The 18,456-nt window shown below is 38.0% G+C and overlaps 4 protein-coding genes and 3 non-coding genes across 8 annotated transcripts; 6 read left to right on the plus strand and 1 right to left on the minus strand.

Annotated features, from left to right (window-relative positions):
• Positions 1-443: 443 nt before the first annotated feature.
• Positions 444-6,093, plus strand: zmpste24 (zinc metallopeptidase, STE24 homolog). Its single transcript, XM_031282059.2, has 9 exons — positions 444-891; positions 1,966-2,112; positions 2,368-2,571; positions 3,077-3,229; positions 3,420-3,561; positions 3,741-3,916; positions 4,073-4,177; positions 4,315-4,458; positions 4,574-6,093. Exons 1-9 carry the CDS (start codon positions 784-786, stop codon positions 4,796-4,798), a joined length of 1,404 nt encoding a protein of 467 aa, XP_031137919.1. The 5' UTR covers positions 444-783; the 3' UTR covers positions 4,799-6,093.
• Positions 6,094-7,122: 1,029 nt separating this feature from the next.
• Positions 7,123-8,814, plus strand: atp5if1b (ATP synthase inhibitory factor subunit 1b). Its single transcript, XM_031282005.2, has 3 exons — positions 7,123-7,315; positions 7,964-8,076; positions 8,309-8,814. The coding sequence occupies exons 1-3, from the start codon at positions 7,247-7,249 to the stop codon at positions 8,448-8,450; spliced, it is 324 nt and encodes a 107-aa protein (XP_031137865.1). The 5' UTR covers positions 7,123-7,246; the 3' UTR covers positions 8,451-8,814.
• Positions 8,815-12,012: 3,198 nt separating this feature from the next.
• Positions 12,013-13,425, minus strand: LOC116037522 (adenosine receptor A3-like). The gene is made up of 2 exons (XM_031281399.2): positions 12,928-13,425; positions 12,013-12,692 (listed from the first exon to the last, which is right to left on the minus strand). Exons 1-2 carry the CDS (start codon positions 13,266-13,268, stop codon positions 12,050-12,052), a joined length of 984 nt encoding a protein of 327 aa, XP_031137259.2. The 5' UTR covers positions 13,269-13,425; the 3' UTR covers positions 12,013-12,049.
• A 220-nt stretch (positions 13,426-13,645) lies between these two features.
• On the plus strand, positions 13,646-16,977 carry rpl13a (ribosomal protein L13a). Of its 2 annotated transcripts, none has more exons than XM_031281985.2 (7): positions 13,646-13,861; positions 14,485-14,557; positions 14,790-14,855; positions 15,076-15,177; positions 15,810-15,895; positions 16,095-16,154; positions 16,730-16,977. In XM_031281985.2, the coding sequence occupies exons 1-7, from the start codon at positions 13,841-13,843 to the stop codon at positions 16,937-16,939; spliced, it is 618 nt and encodes a 205-aa protein (XP_031137845.1). In that variant the 5' UTR covers positions 13,646-13,840; the 3' UTR covers positions 16,940-16,977. The 2 variants fall into 2 exon arrangements, with proteins under 2 accessions (XP_031137845.1, XP_031137855.1); XM_031281995.2 differs by lacking the exon at positions 13,646-13,861 and adding an exon at positions 13,883-13,907.
• LOC116038358 lies at positions 14,636-14,718 on the plus strand. Its single transcript, XR_004102092.1, has one exon. It is a non-coding gene; the product is annotated as a small nucleolar RNA Z195/SNORD33/SNORD32 family (small nucleolar RNA).
• On the plus strand, positions 14,917-14,998 carry LOC116038362. Its single transcript, XR_004102093.1, has one exon. It is a non-coding gene; the product is annotated as a small nucleolar RNA Z195/SNORD33/SNORD32 family (small nucleolar RNA).
• Positions 15,633-15,706, plus strand: LOC116038365. Its single transcript, XR_004102094.1, has one exon. It is a non-coding gene; the product is annotated as a small nucleolar RNA SNORD50 (small nucleolar RNA).
• Positions 16,978-18,456: the final 1,479 nt, after the last annotated feature.

An 18,456-nucleotide genomic window follows, 5' to 3' on the forward strand; every position in this document is an offset into this window, starting at 1 on the left:
CACACACACATATATATATATAGATAGATATATAGATAGATAGATAGATAGATAGATAGATGTATTTTTTTCAAATGAAGATGAGAAATTGAACAGTAAACGACTAGAAATTAAATAAAATACTTGCTCTACTTTAGAATTTGCTCTCATCAAAACGCCAACCATATGTTTGTTTGGTGGCTCAGTCATGAGAGAAATATAGCGACTGCATTGACATAATTGTTAGCACCGCTCTCGTTTAATTTAGGCTACTTGACCAGACCACAGACTATTAAAAAAAAAAGAAAAGGGGACCAGACTATTTAGCGTTTAATAACGCATTCAAACGTATGGGTTAATGTCTGCTATGTATGTTTCAAACAAAAATGTATGGTGTATCACACTTTGTTGTTTGACCTCAAGAAGTTCCTGAATCAATCAGCTGCGGAACCAAAATTATAGTTGTTTCTCCAGGGTTAGAATTTGGTGTCACACCTCATCGTCAGATTCGCATCTCGCATGAATGGGAAGATATTAGCTGTAAACGCCTTGACTTAGGAATGGAAACTAGATGCAAAGTTTCCCGAGTTAACGTTTTTAGTCGGTATCTGTCGATTTAACGTGGGAACGGTGTTCCTTCTATTCAACTATAAAGTGCTGTCTGTTTGTTTGTGTGTAGAGTGGAAGCTAAGTAGCTGCTAGCCTAGCTAAAACTACCAGTCAGGCTAGGTAACGTTAACATTACAGTTAGCCTGCGAGCTAGTCAGCCCTGCTCCAAAAACATTGACCAAAAACAGAGCAGAGATGGTTGAAAGTATATTTGACCTCCCGGTGGAGAAGCAGATATTTTATGCTGTTTTGGGATTTTCGTGGACAGTGTATCTATGGGAGGCATACCTTTCTTACAGACAGGTAAGTTCATCATTTGTCAGCATCAAAGTTCCTGCTTTGTAGCAAAACGTGCTTTTCAAAGGAAAAAGACCCGCAATCAAATTATAGTTATTAAAAATAAGCTAACGTTGAATTGTGTGGTTTTTGTGATTGTGTTCTTGCAAACTAAAGAGTAATATAAATTAATTTAATAGTTTTTTACACTTCTGTTATGACAGCATTTATATAACAGTTAGGTGCTATGTTACTCGTGAACCTGCACAAATATATAAACTGTGGCTATACAAGATAAATGTACACATTTTCTGGTTGGTATTGATGTGATGAAATACTCACTAGGGTATTGCAAGGTCTTTTCACTTGGTAAACTATGACAACTGAATAACATTTCCTCTTTACAAAGTTCTTGAACATTATGTTTGTATATATTTCACCTCAGTTTATATTAAATCAGTGCTTGGATGCAGTTGACAGATGTTGGCAGACATGTATGTTTCTAATACAATAAATGAAAGTGAAGCCCTATACTTTCTGTATTGTGTAATCGACCTCTTCTCCGTCCCAATGAAATAGCATCTTTAGAGCGGTTTCCGGAGTTGGATGTATTTTCTGTAGAAACAGGATATTGTGACCATAACATAATGCAGGCTGACTCAAAAGTGTAAATGAGTTGGATAGCAATGTAGTCTTATGTGACAGCATAAAGAGAGGGGCAGGACTGGTACAGTTTGGTGAAGTTAAAATAAAAAGACATTACTATTTATTTGCATTTGGCTAAATTAGGTACAAAGTTACTACTTTGTTAATAAGTCATTTTAGATGGAAATAAACCCTAAAGATGAGCCCATTAAAGAAACTAGTCACCTCAAAACATGTGATTGTATGTGTTGGTAAATTAGAATTAAGAGCTAGATCTTGGAAAAGGATACTCTGAACAAAACTTAACAAGAAGAATAAAATCTTGTTTTGTAAGATCATTTTACCATTTTTTCCCCCCCACAGTTGTCTGATATTTGTCTGAAGTCTGTAGCACAGGCTAACAGTATTACATTGACTGATATATAACATTGGTGCTGGTTTCGTTTTCCACCACAGAGGAGGATATACAGTTCAACAACGCATGTGCCACAGGAACTCGGGAAGATCATGGACTCTGAAACATTCGAGAAGTCACGTCTTTATCAGCTGGATAAAAGCAACTTCAGCTTTTGGTCTGGACTCTATTCTGAGACTGAAGGGACGGTAAGACAACCAGCCAATTAAAAGCCATAGATTGCTTGACTTGGATGTGTTGATATAAGTGGACTATGAGTGTCAAAACATCTGTACTTAATGTATGTCACAAATGGACATAGAATGGGACAGATTACTCTGGGATTGTTATTGTGAAAAGGGTGTTGTTTATGTTACCATGAATACTTAGTTAAACCATTTATGTTGATGGCACATGTTTAATTTGATGTGTAAAGAGCTTATGTTATTCTCAAAACTTTTTAGCTGATCCTGCTCCTGGGTGGAATCCCATTTCTGTGGGGTGTCGCTGGTTCTGTGACAACTCGCATAGGATTCGGTTCAGAGTACGAGATCACCCAGTCACTCGTGTTTCTGACGCTTGCCACCCTGTTCAGTGCCTTTACTGGACTTCCCTGGAGTGTGTACAACACATTTGTCATTGAGGAGAGGCATGGCTTTAATCAGCAGGTACACTGACTGAGCAGCACTCACACTCTATAGGTCTGAAATGTGGCTGTTAAATGTTTGTGGTTTCCTTCCTCAGGAAGAATGGCAGCTGTGATCAGTTTGATTTCATGATGGTTACACTGTGCCACACAATCACCCTCTAATAGGCTCCAAAGCGGCTATGGAAGTTGAGTGTTTAGCTGTATTTTGGCAAAACGATTATTAGAAACATAAAAAGCATGCAGATGGACAGCAAAGATTAAATAATGCTACAGGAGCACTTTATTATTTTTCAAGCGTGACACCATTTTAATCTGTTGTGACGGATGTGAATTCAAGCAGACCATAGAAGCTTTCTCTGTGCACAAGTTAACTACAAACTTTTTACAGCCACATCCAAGGTCTGATGGGATTATTTAATATTTAAAAGATCACCAGTTTAAGACCCGAGCCACTGTTAGTAACACGCAACTTTTTCTGTTATCCACCATTGTCTTTTTATATTAATGGCTTTTCTTCCTCTCAGACGTTGGGGTTCTTCCTTAAGGATGCTGTGAAGAAGTTTATTGTGACCCAGTGTATCCTGCTCCCTGTCACCTCACTTCTCCTGTACATCATCAAGATTGGTGGAGACTACTTTTTCATCTATGCCTGGCTCTTCACCCTGGCTGTTTCTCTGGTTAGTGCTGACTTCAACCTGTCAGCTGTTAAACAATGAGTGAACTTGTAGAAAAGGCATCTTTGCGTAATAAAGGAATGTGTAGTTTGTTTGGTAATTAGGCAGTAAATCAAAAGTAATACATAGTTACTCTGTAGTTACACTTTGGATAACAATTTATCATAATGCATCTTCTCTTCTGTGTTACCAGGTGCTTGTAACAATCTATGCTGACTACATTGCTCCCCTGTTTGACAAGTTTACTCCTTTGCCAGAAGGAGAGCTGAAAACAGACATTGAGGCTATGGCCAAGAGTATAAGCTTCCCCCTCACGAAGGTTTATGTAGTTGAAGGTAAAATAATACTACTTAATTCACAGTGCTTGCATGTGGAGCCAGTTTCGTGTTTTTGTATGACATCTTATCATTATCACATTATGAGTATAAGTTGTTAAGATATGTTGAATATTTCTACAAGTTGGTTGTGGATACACCACTCTTAAATTATCTTGGAATGTTTTCTATATTTCCAGGTTCTAAGCGTTCGTCACACAGCAATGCTTACTTCTATGGGTTCTTCAAGAACAAACGCATCGTGCTGTTTGACACTCTGCTGGAAGACTACTCGCCTCTCAACAAGTCTGGGGAGCCACAGCCGGAGCAGCCAGAGACTGGTGATTCATCCAGCGAATCAAAAGCCAAGCCCAAGGTTACATAGCCATAAACTTTATACAGAAACAATCTTATTGCACTCATACGAACCAGGGAAAATGCAATAGTATTATATGAAATGCGTAATTAGAAATTGTATTGTCTTTCTGTGTAATTCAACAGTGTTGTTGTTCGCTTACAAATACTTTAACAGAACAAGAAACAAGGATGCAACAACCCAGAGATCCTTGCAGTCCTTGGTCATGAGCTTGGCCACTGGAAGCTTGGCCACACTGTTAAGAATATCGTCATCAGTCAGGTGGTGATGATGATGATTTTTCTCTCAATGTCTGCACCTTAACAAATTAACAATTAGCCTAATTACAGGTGATCAAATGCAGACATTCAGATGTAAGTTGATATGCAAATAACATCTGCTGACATCTGTTTCTGCAGATGAATTCCTTCTTGTGCTTCTCCCTTTTTGCTGTTCTGATTGGGCGTAAGGAACTGTTTGTAGCTTTTGGCTTCAATGACAGCCAACCCACATTAATAGGCTTGATGATTATCTTCCAGTTCATCTTCTCCCCGTACAATGAGGTGAGTGTGGGATTGATAAATATTGTTTCCATCACTTTTTGAGTTGTTGAGTTATTAAAATTATTTCACTACAAACGTCGTCGCAAATTACAATTTTTATGTCTTGTCTTTGCAGCTCTTGTCCTTCTGTCTGACAGTCCTGAGTCGCAGGTTTGAGTTCCAGGCAGATGCTTTTGCACGCGGCATGGGCAAAGCCTCCGAGCTCTACTCTGCCCTCATCAAGCTCAACAAGGATAACCTGGGCTTCCCCGTGGCTGACTGGTTGTTCTCCATGTGGCACTATTCCCACCCTCCCCTCCTGGAGCGCCTCAGAGCGCTGGGCAGCATCAAGCAGGACTGACGGGGCTGGAAGGGGGAGGGGCGACCGCTGCCTCCTCCAAAGGGCCTCCGCAGACCGCTCCTGGCCCTGTGATGCACCATGGTCTTTTTCTACCTATCTGCCTCCCCCCTCCCTCATCTTGTTTTATCTTGTTTTAGTCATTTCTCTACTTGCCATACTTTCCATTTTGTTTGCTTTGAAACTTTGTTTTAAACAAAACCAAAACATATCAGCACAAGCCACCCTAAAAGAAATCTTAAGCCTGAAGTGAAGTCTCCGCTCTTTCTCCAGAGACACCTAATATGCACTTGCTGAGAGCAATACATCTGGGCAATGTGTGTTTAGCAAAAGCTATTTTCAGAGCACAGGTCACATTTTGCAGATTGACCTGAAGGTTTAGTTTTTGAAAATATTTTATTTCTGTACAATTTGATTACAATTAAATTGATTGATTTTTTTCTTTTCTTTTTAGAAGATAAAGTTATAAAGACTGACTAATTTCAAAACCTGAAATGTACTTAACATGATTGTTTCTGTTGTGATGTGTACATGACATCCAACTGTTAAAGTATTGAGGGTATTTTTTAAGCTTATAAAGTGGTTAATCCTACAAGTATACTGAGTTTTATATTGTGGATTAAAAAACAAACAAACTAAAAGACATGATGGACAACTTCATACATACTCATGACAAAGCTTTTTGCAGATACACAGGCCAGAATTGGATTTGCAACTGTTGTTTCTTTAGAAATATCTCCAGGCAAGCTCAAGAGTAAAAACCTTAATCTAGTCATCAACTCAAATTCTCAGTTTTGCAAGAGGAACTATGTAAATGCTTTGTCACAGTAGTAAAAAAAAAAAACGGGACCTCTAGTTCTGTTTTTGTTCAGATACATTGGATTCATTATGAACAGAGCAGTGCAGAACATTTTATTTGAAATTAGGCTAGACTTTTCATTTTTTTACATGAACTAGGAGGATCTTGTTTTATTTTTTCTAAAGCACTTGCTTGCTGACAAGTTTCCAACCATACCTGTACATATGTAACTTTAATGAGTAGAGTAATGTCTTATGATGTGATTTGTGAAAAATGTTGAATGTGGTTTGAAATTTTAAGTTGATGCAGTGTTTTTTAGTTTCTTCTCTTGGTTATGGGCCGGAGGGAGCCCAGAGTTGCCTGGCAAGCAACGTATTTATAGGTGACTTGGGCAAGGGGGTCTGCGAGGTTCCTTTCACCACATAAACCACGGTTTGGTTTGTTCAGCGAGGGGACTCTGTACTTTCTTTGCTGCATTGAATAAAATTCCTTCAAAGCATTCCTTATGGTTGGTTTTAATTTTTAAATATAGTTATAAAAAAATAAAAACTTTGTGTTTCCAAGCATGACAGAGCATGGCTACATCCTTTATAAAGGTCTTACCGAGACAACTTTCAGTAATACACTATGATGAGTATTAGTTCAATGCCAGCATTTATTCTGTAATATGATAGACTTATTTTATTAATGGATAACTCTTGCCACTTGTGTACGTACATGTTGTAAGGGTTTTCTTCAAACTCATTCACAACTATGGACTAAAATTATCTTTCATGAAATCATTGTAGCTTATATAGCTATATAGCTTATATAATATTATTTTAATTGGAACATATGTGTTGTGTCTTGGCTGCCGTGCTGTGTTGCCGATGTGTGGAAGAGAGATTCGCTGGATACTGTTCTTGATTATAAAAGGTTTATTACATCAAAGATTACAGCATCTATTTACAGGTCCTGCAGAATCTGGAGAATACACCGCCAATATGCATTCTAATTCTAGATAAACCATTGGATACTACATATTATATATATATCTTTATTTGAAAATTCAATTTTGAGTATAAAAAAATGCATAAGAAAATAAAATTTGGGGAACAAAATAGAAACAGTAATGTAGACAAAGAGAAGCAGCCATGGGTATTGTTGACATAGATAAATTAAAAGATCAAATTATAAAATTATATATAAATTACGGACATGTTTTTTTTACAAGCAAGTAATTCAGTATTTTGAATATACAGTTTAAATTCCATTTAAGAAAACAGTACATTAGAGTATTGTATTATATCATAATGTCTTCATGGGAATAAAAACTACAAAACTAAACGTGCAATATCAGTGATTTCAGCAGCTACGCAAAGAACGTGCAGAATAATGCTGTCGTCTTTTGAGACCATACCATTTCGAAAAAGGGACACGGCGTTTTTCCTTACACTATATCTAATTACTTGTTATGTATATTATAAACACATTTGGTAGTGTACTGTATATCAATATATGAATTGTTATTTCCCTCGGTTTCCTATTAGACCAGCGTGATGTTCGTGTCGTCACCCCTGTCTGGCTAATAATGGCGCCGTCCTGTGGCGTATTTTGAGGACAAGGGCAAGCGTTCCTGTCGTCAGTGTTGTTTTCACATGTGAGAATAAAACATGGCGAGGTTTTTAAGGCCTAACATCAGGAGTTTTGTCACTGCACAGCTGAGAATGTCATCCGACCAGGTAAAACATGTCCTGGAAACATCACTTGATTAAAACACTACTTTTTGTAACCGTTTTACTTCTGTGCGAATCATTTTAAATACATTAGCCTAATAATTGTTGCTAACTGGAACTAAAGTTGACTGATAGCTAAGCAACTGTTGTAACATGATTTTAGATCAGAAGAATTTTGTAGTAATACAATTTTAGGGACAGATTTACAACGATGTCCCTTTTTTGACAAAGTATTTGTTTTAATCATATCAAGTTTTGTCTAAGTAAAACCCCAGTATATTTCCTGTTAAACCAGCTCATTCAGACAGAATTCGGTTCTATGAATCGGTTTTGTCCTCTGAGATTTTGGTTGCATTGTTGTTAGTTTCTGGTCTGTTCCAAACACCTCCATTATCACCTTGCAAACAAAAAATCCTGTTCCACTCCTTTGTGAAATAAACTGATTATTGACCTTCAAAATAGTCATTTTCATGGAGTCAAACTGGCTCTACTTTAATATCATATAGACAAGTCTTGATAACAAAACCCAAGTGATAATTAACTTTGAACTTGTGTAATTTGAAGCCGCTGTCTCATGTCTACATAGCAAAGCCCTAACAAGGTTTATATTTGTCTGTGAATGTATTTACTAATCATTTCTCCGCCCTGCCTCAGCTGGGTGAGCTGGGTAAAGGTGCAGGAAAAGGTGGTGGTGGTGGCGGGTCCATCAGAGAGGCAGGTGGAGCCATGGGGAAGAAGCAGGCCGCTGAGGAGGAGATGTACTTCAAGTATGCATTTCTTTCTTACACCATAATGTGGAATGAGAGTGTTAGCTCTACTATCTTTTTACTCATGGATCACAACCATACAAGTTTTTTTTTTTTTTTCTATCATGATCTTCTCTTACTGTACTAATGTCTCTCTGTGTCTCTTTGTCCATTCTCTGTTCCATTCCTCTTTTTTCTCACTGTTTATCCTTGACTCTGTTGTCACACCCTTATTTGTCCATATGCACATAAGGCGTAAGGAGCAGGAGCAACTCGCTGCATTGAAGCAGCATCACCAGGAGGAAATTGACCACCACAAAAAAGAGATTGAACGTCTGCAGCGCGATATCGACCGCCACAAGGGAAAGATCCGGAAGCTGAAGCATGACGACTGAAAGTTCTGGAGTGAAACCTTCCAGAAAAAAGTTGCAGTTTTCTCACTGACCCAGCCAGACACCTTTATTCAGATTGCTGCATGCACTGTGTTACCGGGCCAGTCATGAATGTGTGGGTGATTGTTCTGTAAATGCATGAGTTATTAAAAACATTCATAAAATGATGATTGTTTCCATAGCATGCTATGACACAAGTTGTACAACTCTTTCAACCTGTAGCCATCGTTTTGAAGTCAGTGGTCAGTGTGCTGTATGTTTCAGGCAAAAGGCCAAAGCAGAAACACTTAAATATCTTAAATGCTTCACATGGCAACATCAACCTATCTTCTTGTGTGATGTTGAAATAAATTTGTAATGTAAGTGGCATTGGTAGCTCTATTTCTTTAGTCCTGTAATGATTAGTTAATCAACAGGAAAATTCAATGATTTTGATCAATTAATCATCCAAGTAATTTATTATGGAAAATTACCAAACATTCTCTAGTTTCAACTTCTCAAATGTGAGGATTTACTGCCTTTTACTGTTTTATGTCATTGCACGTTTGATATCTTTAAGGTTTTTGGACTGTTGGTCAGACAAAACGAGCAGTCTGAAGACATCACTTTGTGCTCTGGGAACAATATTTACAATGTCATACAATTAATTTAAGCGTATGAATAATTGGCATATTAACTGATGAAGTGAAAAATCAAGTAGGTGCATCTCATATCTTTAATATGAAAATTATATAGACTATATACAGTATATAGATATACTTTTGTGACATGACGGTAATTGGAACTATTTAGGAATATGCACCATGTTGATTTTGACACACGGCCCTGGGTTTAAATGAATTTTGTGAACGTGTGATTGTGCTTCAAGTTGATCCTTAATCATTCATCATTCCAGTTGATACTCTGCTTTAGTGGTGCAACAAATATCCATGAACCAACTGACATACAGGCCAGTGAGGGCCCTGGGGTAGTTGTTTACTTTCCCCAGTTGGTAATCCAGCCTTGAAGCACCCACATGCACTGGATTTCCAAGCTAAATAAATCAGACAAAATTACAACTCTGTGTGCATTATCATGAAATGCATGAGCCTACATAAGCACGGAATGATCTTTAAGTACGCATAGTACACAATAACATAGTTTTCCTCAATTCAACATAAACCCATTCTAAGTAAAAATTACAAGCTGCATACAACAGGATGGTGCTTTTAGGCATTGTGTGAATATGAGTATTGACATGGACGTCATTAGGTCTATTTTAGGGGGGCTGAAGCTACCCCAAAACATTCTTAAGCACCCCAAATAATAATAAGAAAAATAATGAGATTTAATTTTTAATTTATTTATTATTTATTTTCTTACAGGGCACTCAGTATCACTCACTACGTTGAATCAATCTTCCTTCACCATTCATCTGTTTGTGTCGTCGTGCACTGCTGTTTTATTTATATTTCATGAACTGTCAGCTGGTGGAAAAGGCAGAGACGGAGACTCAACGAGCACCCGCATGCACGTATGTGAACGAGTGAGGTGAAAAGAGAGAGCGCCAGATGGCATTAAAGGGCAACTATTATATAGCATTTTCAGGATTATACTTGCATTTTGTGTTTGTACTAGAACATGTTTACATGCTTTAATGTTAAAAAAAACACTTTATTTTTATCATATTGCCCATGGCTGCTGCACCTGTATTCACCCTCTGTATGAGACGCTCTGTAGGAGTGCCTGTCTCTTTAATTCCTCCTCCTGAAAAAGCCCAGTCTGCTTTGATTGGCCAGCGTGCTTCCCGGAATGTCCGGAGCCTCCGCTCTAGCGTTATTATGGATCCCACGTAACTTCTAGGCAAGTCCCGCCCTACGAAGCAGGCTGATTGGTTGGGGTTAGGCATTGACCTTGAGTGGTTAAGGTTAGGATAGCCGATTGGTCAGGGGTCAGGTTATGTTACCTTGCGTAAGCATATACGCCTGACCTATAGTAGCGTGTGAATGCTATTGAAGGGCGGGTCTTGCCTAGAAGTTGCGTGGGTTCCATAATAACGCTCCGCTCCATGTTTCACAAGTTAAAGCTGGAGCTACTGCAACAGAGTATATAGCAGGACTTTGTACCGTGAAAATCAGAATCAGAATCAGAATCAGAAAGGGCTTTATTGCCAAGTACGTTGCACATACGATGAATTTGTCATGGTGTTGTTGGAGCATGTCACACATTCAAATATAAGAAGGATAAAAAGAATATAAACAATATATATATATATATAATAAAAATCACCATTAAAGGAAGTATGGTCGGACCACACCGCCTATCTATTCTGGCATATGGCTTGAGGTGTGAGCAGTGTCAAATGTGCATGCATACATCAGAACATCCTGCCATTCAGTCTGGAACATTTGGGAGTAGAAACTGTAGAGTCAGAAGAAAGACTAAGCAACAGTATAACAGATTCTTAATTTTCCATTACACCGTTGAGCCAGATTACTCTTGGGATTGCTTGTTAAAAATACATCAATTTTTATGAACTGGTACAAAAAAAGAAACATCTCTATGGTATATTGTTTTCGATTGTTGTTAACGGTGGTAGTACAACTGATAGTTGGTCACGTATTGGTGATATTGACCAGAAAAATATAAACATCTGTGCAATGTAATGCTATCCAATACAACAGCTCTGCAATAAATGCTACCTGCGTGATACTCGTAAGGTTTGAATGTTGAAAAAATTTGTTGACTCAACTCTTTGACTCTTGTATTTTGTGGTGTTGTTGTATTTGACTGCACTCTTTGTGCAATTTTGGTGTAATGTGTAATTCTTCTCACTTCCTTTTCAATAGGGGAACACATTTAATAAAATGTCTGTTATCCAATCCTATACAATGGATCAGACGACAGATTAAACAAATTACACTACAGCTCACACCTGTCTAATATGGTCTGAAGTTCTAAAGATTTCTCTTACAGGGCTGTTTGACTATAGAACATTACACATGGGTTTCTATTTTTCTAGTCAGGTGTAAACGGCTACATGTCATAAAATGAATGTTCCCAAAGTAATGATGACAATGACAATAATGCTTAAGATGTCCCAATTTATCTTTCTTGTATCATAAAAGTTAAATTATTTTTCAAAGATAGAGAAGGTAATTTCCAACACAGTGTGTGCTTCCTGTGAAATTGACATAAAGAACTGGAACTTCAATACAACCAGAAGCACAACAGTGATAATGCCCTTTCCTCGACAGTGACAGTTATTTGCAACAATCACCCACATGTTCACCCACATCTAATATAATATGTTATATATAAATATATATATAAATTTAAGAACAAAGAAACAAACAAAAATCTTCGGTAACACTTTACTTGAAGGTATCTACATAAGAGTAGTATCATGAACACATGACACTGTCATGACTGTGTCATGACACATGAACCCTAACACTAACCCTAACCATAATTTGTCATGATAAAAATCAAATGACACTTAGGAACAGAAGCATTATGTCATAAACGTTTATGACTTGTTTATAATGTTTATGACACGTTCATGACAGTGTCACGTCACTCTTATGTAGATACCTTCAAGTAAAGTGTAACCAAATCTTCTTTCACTCATTGTTGGCCACCCTATTGAGATTGTTGTCAATCGACTGGGTTGTCTGAGGTCCTTGAATTTCTTCTCCACATGCAATACACCGTCTCCACAGCTTCAGGTAGGCTGTCTTGATCTTTTGTATTTTGAACGCATACACAAGTGGGTTTACAGCTGAGTTAGCATGAGAAAGCAGGACGCCAACATAGAAAGCTTTTACTACTATATAATCTGGGCCACCAAAGTACAATATGCAGTTCATAATGTGGAGTGGGAGCTTGGACAGGGCAAACAGAGCCAAGACCAGAAACAGGGATCCTGCCAGCTGTTTTTCTTTCTTTAGGTAGATCTGAGACTGTGTTTGGGCACCGTTGCCTGGTTTCTCTCGAAGGTTTCCTCGGATTGTCCAGAAAATGTAGCCGTACAATACAGTCATCACCAACAGAGGTATCAGGAAGCAAAGAAAGAATCTAAAGTAAACCAGGTATGACATGGGGATCACATCTATAAGCCTGCAAACAATAGTAGAGTTAACTGACTTAGACCAGGTTTCATGGTTGAACCATCCAAGCGTGGGAGCAAAGCTCAGTGGTATTGCAACAAGCCAACATGCTGCTACAACAAGCCAACAATGTCTCTGTGTTACAGTCCTTTTGTACCTAAACAGAAAAACACTAATTATTGATATGTCTAATTATGTATTTACAATGCACAGTAACCATCATTAACTCATTGTAGGGATGTACAGTAAATTATTGCCTTTTTATAGTTCAAGCCATGCAAAGGGCCAGAGATAATGTTGAGAGAAAATGGATACAAATATGATTCAAAGACATGCTTAGCAGCACTATTTTACTTTTCTCTGCACAATAAACCATCCAGAAAACGTATTACCTGAGGGGGACATACACCCTGAGGAAGCGGTCCACAGCAATAGCCACAAGAGACAAAACTGAGACTTGGGTCAACAGGATGACCACACAGCTGATGAAAAGACAGCTGTAGTAAGAAGTCTTCACTCGTCCGTCAATTACCACAGCCAGCGGTATGGCCACGCAGCCAACCATAAAGTCAGTCACAGCCAGACTGACAACAAGGCAGAAGGTGGGCTGTTGAATGCTTTTACTGGTCCACAGTGCCAAAATAACCAACATGTTTCCAAGACAGCAGCTAACAGCAAGAAGCACCTCAAACAATATATAGATGACTTCTCCCACAGCCACTGTGGTTTCCATCTGGCTAATGTTTGGTGGTGAATGGTGTAGCGTGTCTGAATGTGAGTCTGAGCCTTTTTGTGCTGTGCTGCATATGAGCCTTTATGTTATCATTCATCTCGATCTTGTGATACCTTTACGGATGTCATTGCCCACTTTGTTTTTCAAAGTTGTGATGACACTAAGATACTTTTGCTGCATGCTATTTGGATTTTTTTGCAGGCTTATGTAATTGTACATGTGTACATTGTATGGTGGAATTAAACGTTTAATGCTGTGCCATGTCTAGAAAAAAATAATAAATGTATGCTGTGCAATATATTATGTAGATGACAAAAAAAGTCTACAGTAATAGCCCTCATGATATTTCCGTCAAGAGGACAGTCAAAAATATAAATTCTCAATTGGGAATCAAGAAAGCATCAATTTATTGGAAACAAAAAAAATAAAGTTTATCTAAATTTCTCCCTCCATACAACGGCGGCGATAGATTTGTACACACATTCCCCACGAGAAAGAAAGAAATATCGTCACTTCCGCCTGCCCCTGTCTTTTAGCACAGGCAACCCCGTGCGTCTTTCTTTTCGCTCATCATGGCGGACCGGTTCAATAAGGTGGGCAGCTGCTGCGGAATCATAATGTCTTTTTTTGCTATTTAGTGTAAGTTAAAGCTGATATTTTCTAGTTAACCTGTGGGAGAAAACTTAGAGACTCCTTAGTGTAATCGTTGTTTTGTTCGATGTTACTCTTAGGACTTTATTTTAGGCCTTTTGAGACAGCTAGCCGTAGCTGAGTGGACATGCCTTCATCATGGCAGCTTCCCTAACGACTCAATGCCGTTAGCTTGCTAGCTTAAATTTGTCAGTGTAGCTGTAGGTATTTGTTAAATACGTGCAATTTGTCATTTGATAGATCCATGTATTGTAATTTTACATCACGGTGTTATACTTGATAGTTCACCCGTGTTTTTTAAGTCTAAATTATAGTTAAGGTGTTATCATGCTTTGACGATGATGCTAAGCTAACGTTATGTCTTAATCCATGTGGCAGTTACTGCAAGGCTCATGGAGAAACTTTATTTCATAATCGTTTTAGTTAGCAATTATTGATTTTAAAATGTGCAATTTTGCAATGTCTGCCTAGGCGGTACTATAATAACGTTATATAAAACGTGACCAGCAATAGTCCATGAATTTTAGGTCATAATTAAAGTTCTTTTTCTCTTTAAAACCTGCAGGTTCTGCTGCTTGATGGCAGGGGCCATCTACTTGGCCGGCTTGCTGCCCTTGTGGCTAAACAGGTTTTGCTGGGTAAGATTCTTTACGTTTTGACGTTATATTGAAATATTGGAACAGCGCTTGAGTGAGAAGCCCCTGTATTGCCTCTTGTCTGTCAATGATGATAACTATTACCTCATTGCTTGAGTTTAACGACCATGAGAAAACTCACATGCACTACCATCTGAGACGGGACACCGATGATCATCAAAACGACCAGATTCTTTTACTTTTTTGTCCAAACGCTAAACTATTGTTCTTTTAGGACACAAAGTGGTGGTGGTGAGATGCGAAGGCATCAATATCTCCGGCAACTTCTACCGCAACAAGCGTAAGTAGGCTGCATGCATGTACAATGAAGCTTCTTTCATTTAGATTTTTTTTTTGAAATGCTTGTCAGTGATGTTTTACCATTTATTATTCGAGTTTCAATGACCATGAGACTACCTTACATGCACTACCATCTGAGACATCAGCGTTGCACACTGAAGTTATGACTGCCACTGCTTGGTGCCTTGAAGTATTGTAACTGTTAATGTGCCCCTCTACAGTGAAGTACCTGGCTTTCCTGCGTAAGAGGATGAACACCAACCCCTCTCGTGGACCATACCACTTCAGAGCTCCCAGCAGGATTTTCTGGAGGACTGTTAGAGGTGAGAATGTGACACTACTCTGGACATGGAAACTTCCTCACAATAAATGATTTAAATACCAATGAAAGATTCGTACACCGGTTTCCCTAACAGAAAAATGACATGCAGTATAAATGTAATTGAAAAACTTGGAATCACTTAAATTATTAATTCATTTGCATAATTTGCTGAGCTCAGTTTAAGCTGAGTAGGCGTGTTCCATATGCAGCCTACACACAAGTACAACCTGCTTAGATTTTATGTGAGGCATGCAATATTCAAAAAGGTGGTTTGACTGTGGCTGAGATGCCCTATTGGTCTAGTTATGTGCCCTTAACTATAAATCATAAGAACCCAACAAAGATCCATTGTTGGATTAAAAATATAAACGTAATAAATAATTCTGACAACTGCATTGACATCTTTTGAAGTGTGATCTTTGCACTTATTTGACCCAGCACAAGTTGTTCCTTGCTTGACAGTGATGAGCTCTTAATCCCAAACTGATCATCTATTGATGAGACAACTTTTCGGATCTGATTGCTGAGTTGAGTGGGGACGTACATTTGTGCTAGGACAAATAAACATTTGATTCAGCTACAATGGTTATTTGAAACATGTATTTAACATACAAATATTCTCTGCTTTAACAGGCATGCTGCCCCATAAAACCAAGAGAGGACAGGCTGCTCTGGATAGGCTGAAGGTGTTCGACGGTATCCCCCCACCCTATGACAAGGTGATGAATCTCAGTTAACTAAGGCCCACATATCTTGTTTGGCCTAAACATGTTTAACTCTGCTGTCTGTGATGTCACATTACCTTAAACTACCTTGTTTGAGTAAAACTTTGAAAAGAAATAACGTCTGAGACATGTTGTTCTATCAATGTTTGGATGTGTGGTTTTCTTCTTTATCTGATTTTGGCTTGTTTCACAGAGGAAGCGCATGGTTGTTCCAGCTGCTCTTAAGGTTGTGCGTCTGAAGCCCACTCGCAAGGTGAGCCCTGACTATTTGATCAAGAGCTGACTGAGATTTGAGGATCACGCTTTAAATTGGTAGCTTACTTGGCTGTATAATTTGCAACTACGGACAAACTCAAATCAAAATGCTTCAATTTACTAGGGCTGCAACTCTTTCAGTCGATGTTATCTGTCGATTATTTTCTCGATTAGTAGTTTGGTCTAGAACATTCAGATAACTGTTATAGAGGATTCAAGAAACTAGAACATATTCACATTTAAGAAGTTGGAATTAGAAATTTTGGCTTTATAAAAGACTCAAATCGATTATCAAAACAGTTGGCGATTAATCTTTGCAGCTCTACAGTTTACCTGCCACAACAGTTCTAACTTGACAATGCTGAGAATTTTTTCCCGAAGCTGATCATCTATTGATGAGTCAAACTTTTCGGATCTAATTACTGAGTCAAGTCTGGGACAAGTTGTACCTCAAATTGAAGCTTTAAACATAACATGTCCAATGTATTCTTTTAATAAGAATTATCTCCTAGTAAATGTACACTTAGCAGTGATGCACCATGAAACTGACTGACTTTTGACTTTCCCACTCAGTTCGCTCTGCTTGGGCGTTTGGCACATGAGGTCGGCTGGAAGTACCAGGCCATCACAGCCACCCTGGAGGAGAAGAGAAAGGAGAAGGCTAAGCTTCGCTACGGCAAGAAAAAGACACTGATCAAGCTGACCAAGCAGGCAGAAAAGAACGTTGAGAGCAAGATTGCAAAATACACAGATGTTCTGAAACAGTTTGGAGTCCTTGTCTGAGCTGTTGTCTCTGGCCAATAAAGATAAATAAATGTTTATGCTAAGTGTATTGACTTTTTCATTCCTCATGGCTAGAAATTGCACTTGAGTTGAAATGGAGTGTTATATGCATGCTAATAGTAATGAGGTGAATCAGATCTTGCAGTACGGAGTGGGGACACTACAGTATAAGTAGCTGCAATTCACATGCTACCTGGGCCTAGTTTTGAAAATGTGGTTATTTTAGGAATGTGTATATAACTTGCATTTGATAGGAGTTCTTAGCAATTATGTATATTTGACAACCACATCACACAACTTTTTTCAAGTCTCAGTAATGCACCAATGCAAAGTTCAGCACATAGGTCACTTTGCTATTGCTTCTGTAATTACAATTATTTCTGCTCTCGTGGCAAACTAAAGTCAAAATATTGTAGAAGCTAGAGGTGTTTCTCCCTCAGAAGCCTGGCTGAAACAACACAAGTGTGAAGAACATGATGGTTTCAGGCCTAACCTTCAGTTTGAAGTCTACAAGTTGCTGTATTATATGGAATTGGGAAAATTCCAAACAGCCGCTTAAGAATTCAAACACGTTCAAATAATTCTAATGTATGAGTGAAAGTAAATTGTCTCAAAGTCCATCAATCCATATAGGATGTAACCAATAATGGTACATATGAAGTTACATTTATTTTCCCAAATAGTGTTTTGAAATAAATGACAAACTATAGAACATTACCTAATTTATCTGGAGCTTTGAGTCTATTTTAACATCTATGTTCCCTTTTCATCCTTTTGTATCTATATATTTGCCATCTGAGCCATTCAGCTTCCCATTTGTTTTACAATCTGCTACAGCTGTAGTGAAACACGATTATGGAAGTTGTTCAATGTTATTTTGCCTCTACTGTAATTATAAGGTTGCTGCAGTATATTGATTTAAGATTACAAGACATGTAAAGACAGTTGAAAATATTATGATCACATCACCATGACATTCACTAATTTCCTTTTGGCACAATTTTATCATTTTCAGGGTTCAGAGTTGTAGAAAAATCATGTGCAGTGTTGAATGGTGAATGTTCCCACTGCAGTTGAACCTTACTACCAGCAGAGGGCAGTGTTATGCTTAACTTCAAGTGGGATCAATTGTAGAAATTCTCTTCAATGTAATCGCCTAATTGCTGTTCTCCTGTACTGAGGAGTTAGGCAAAAAACTAAATTCTTCTTTCTTTCCTACTGACTTATCCTTGTGAAAAAAAGTGCGTATTCTCTAAATACTTAATGTAAAATATGACGCAATCTTTGAAGAACCTATGAGTAAAATAATACAAAACACAATCCCGATAAGTGGACTTGATACATGTTTAACTACATATACAATAATATCATTAAAAAATATAGGATTACTCTTCAGAAAATACAGTTGATTCCAGCTAATTATATTTAGGAAGGCATCACACACACACACACACACACACACATCATCACTACATGTTATTGCGTTTTTTCAAGAACAATTTATTCTGTGTAGCCCA

The sequence above is a fragment of the Sander lucioperca genome, chromosome 18, assembly GCF_008315115.2.
Source record: "Sander lucioperca isolate FBNREF2018 chromosome 18, SLUC_FBN_1.2, whole genome shotgun sequence".
Taxonomy (NCBI): Eukaryota; Metazoa; Chordata; class Actinopteri; order Perciformes; family Percidae; genus Sander; species Sander lucioperca.

What these genes read in the sequence shown, in the direction of transcription:
- rpl13a (XM_031281985.2), top strand. Translation starts at nt 13,841, where the DNA reads ATGGCGGACCGGTTCAATAAG. An exon ending in GGCTAAACAGGTTTTGCTGG is followed by an intron (nt 14,558 to 14,789) that starts GTAAGATTCTTT and finishes TTGTTCTTTTAG; the next exon opens with GACACAAAGTGGTGGTGGTG. An exon ending in GTCTGAAGCCCACTCGCAAG is followed by an intron (nt 16,155 to 16,729) that starts GTGAGCCCTGAC and finishes TTTCCCACTCAG; the next exon opens with TTCGCTCTGCTTGGGCGTTT.
- atp5if1b (XM_031282005.2), top strand. Translation starts at nt 7,247, where the DNA reads ATGGCGAGGTTTTTAAGGCCTAACATCAGGAGTTTTGTCACTGCACAG. An exon ending in TGAGAATGTCATCCGACCAG is followed by an intron (nt 7,316 to 7,963) that starts GTAAAACATGTC and finishes GCCCTGCCTCAG; the next exon opens with CTGGGTGAGCTGGGTAAAGG. An exon ending in GAGGAGGAGATGTACTTCAA is followed by an intron (nt 8,077 to 8,308) that starts GTATGCATTTCT and finishes TATGCACATAAG; the next exon opens with GCGTAAGGAGCAGGAGCAAC.
- zmpste24 (XM_031282059.2), top strand. Translation starts at nt 784, where the DNA reads ATGGTTGAAAGTATATTTGACCTCCCGGTGGAGAAGCAGATATTTTAT. An exon ending in CATACCTTTCTTACAGACAG is followed by an intron (nt 892 to 1,965) that starts GTAAGTTCATCA and finishes TTTCCACCACAG; the next exon opens with AGGAGGATATACAGTTCAAC. An exon ending in AATCAAAAGCCAAGCCCAAG is followed by an intron (nt 3,917 to 4,072) that starts GTTACATAGCCA and finishes ATACTTTAACAG; the next exon opens with AACAAGAAACAAGGATGCAA.
- LOC116037522 (XM_031281399.2), bottom strand. Translation starts at nt 13,268, where the DNA reads ATGGAAACCACAGTGGCTGTGGGAGAAGTCATCTATATATTGTTTGAG. An exon ending in AGGGTGTATGTCCCCCTCAG is followed by an intron (nt 12,693 to 12,927) that starts GTAATACGTTTT and finishes TTTTCTGTTTAG; the next exon opens with GTACAAAAGGACTGTAACAC.